The following is a 2,147-nucleotide window of genomic DNA, read 5'->3' on the forward strand; positions in this document are numbered from 1 at the left end:
TGTAAGTAATTCAATGCAAAAAAAAATACAATGCATACATGTATCTTACCTTTTTAATTTTTTTGGTAACTGATTTTGCAGAGCCTGGAGTATGATCAATGGCATCAAGATCGACAGACTAACACAAAAATAATTACGCTTTATAAAGATTTGTTGGAAGATTAAAAGTTATAAAATTATAATGGTTTAAGTATTATAACATATAAAAACCAAACTTACATTAACGGAAAAGTTGATGGAGGAAGATTATGATATATGTGCAGATTTAGATGGACTTGGACTCCGCATAGTCGTGTCAAATATGTCATTTGCATCAAATATGGTACTATCCTCGGTTACATTTGCTTTGTTCAACTGACTAATGACAGTGACTTTCTTTCCAACCAAATCTTTAAGTACCTGAGGAAGGCCTTCTTCAGGAGCCTGAGACAATGTAATAATTATTAAACACTTTAATTGATAATTTAGAACATTATATTGGATCTGCTTTGTTGTAATAAATATATACCTTCTCAAAATCATTATACGCTTTTGCTGCACTTGTGCCAACAATCCTTCTAGCAGCTCGGTCCATGAGCATAATATTACATGAAAATGTATCATCTTCGGCAAGGACCATGATACGAAACCTGAATTTATAAGGAATTATATTATAAGTATTGAAAGTTGACTTTAATACAAAGTAAAACATAATAAATTTTTGATATAAATCTAATTTGTTCTACCTTTTAGGGGCAACAGGAATTATGTGAGGGCAATTATTACATCGAAATCTCCTGTCAAGCCGCTCAACCTCTTGTTGACATTTGTTACAACTGTAAAACCACCATGCTACATCCTCATCCACCTTAACAACTGAGAATGTGGTGTATATCCTTTTCTGTTTGAAGTGAAAAAAGTTCAGATTTAAAAATAAATCATATTCAATATAATTGTGTCGTGCAAATTTTATAAAGGTTATAAAACCTTCAAGTCATCAGATGTCAGCTTTTCATTGAGATCCTTTAATGTCATTCTTTACATAAAGGTTTGAACAAATTCAGATTTTGCCGCCTTAAGATATTTTTCTCTCTTTGACAAATATCCCTCCTCCTTCAACCTACAAAAGTAAACATTGATGTTTATTAACTCAACCTCCTATCAACTGTTATTAAACATGCAAATATGATGTAATTATGTAATTATTATAATTTTTAATCGTAGTACTTCATCCTCATATCAGTCACAGATTCATCATCTAGGTTGAGGTACAATTTTGAAGATGGAAAAGTACCAATCTGCACAGTATCTAAATCAAAGCAATATAGTTCAGGAAATTATTGTATAATGTCAAGGTCATTTATACTAAGTAGTTAAAGAGAACTTACTCATGAAAGTTGTAACTTTTATGCTTGTTATTATTGCAATGACTGGAGACTGGAGTTCCTTAGTATAAATGTTATTGGCCAACACAACAAGATCTCCCCAAACACTGACTTTATACTGATTACTATATTGAAAAATGAACATATATTTCAGGATATAAAACTTCCACATTAGAGGCAGACTCGGAAAATAATTAAAATTACAGGATAAATATTAAAACATTCGACAAACCTGGAATCACAAATCCTGAATTTGACAATGTCTCGCATGCCAAATTTTGTGTCAAGTTTCGTTAGAGGTTCAAAATCCTCAATAACTCCAATTACATCTAAATTAAACATAGCACTATATTTAATTTAGTGAAAAATAAAATGCAGTGAAATATTAAGGTATGCATTTTAAAAAACTAATAATCTGAACCAAAAGAGTATTATATTAAGGTCACCTATAGCAAATTCAGGCTGTTGTTATGGCTGATATTTGCTGGCCTCAGCAAAAAGATCACCTAAATCCAGAAATTCGAATTTGTAGGCAGGAATCATGCCATCGTCTTCAACAGTGGTGACCGTAGTATATTGTGAAAATCTGATGCAGATATCAGCTTGTACAGGCTTCAGATTACCGACTACATCTTTCACAAAAAATTGGTCAAAAACATAAACGCCTCCTTTAAACACTGGAGTTTTGAATCCATTCCAAATATTGGGATAAGCAAATGCATGGACGTGATTATTCTAAAAAAAAAGGATGTTACATTTGGTATACAAAAGAAGGTATGATTT

At 31.6% G+C, this 2,147-nt stretch overlaps 1 protein-coding gene across 1 annotated transcript; it reads right to left on the minus strand.

Annotated features, from left to right (window-relative positions):
* Window positions 1–246: 246 nt before the first annotated feature.
* On the minus strand, window positions 247–1,706 carry LOC141680286 (replication protein A 70 kDa DNA-binding subunit B-like). The gene is made up of 7 exons (XM_074486553.1): window positions 1,597–1,706; window positions 1,368–1,489; window positions 1,207–1,288; window positions 1,036–1,099; window positions 726–880; window positions 509–629; window positions 247–423 (listed from the first exon to the last, which is right to left on the minus strand). The coding sequence occupies exons 1-7, from the start codon at window positions 1,704–1,706 to the stop codon at window positions 247–249; spliced, it is 831 nt and encodes a 276-aa protein (XP_074342654.1).
* Between the last annotated feature and the right edge of the window lie 441 nt (window positions 1,707–2,147).

This window comes from Apium graveolens, chromosome 8 (assembly GCF_009905375.1).
Source record: "Apium graveolens cultivar Ventura chromosome 8, ASM990537v1, whole genome shotgun sequence".
Classification (NCBI taxonomy): Eukaryota; Viridiplantae; Streptophyta; class Magnoliopsida; order Apiales; family Apiaceae; genus Apium; species Apium graveolens.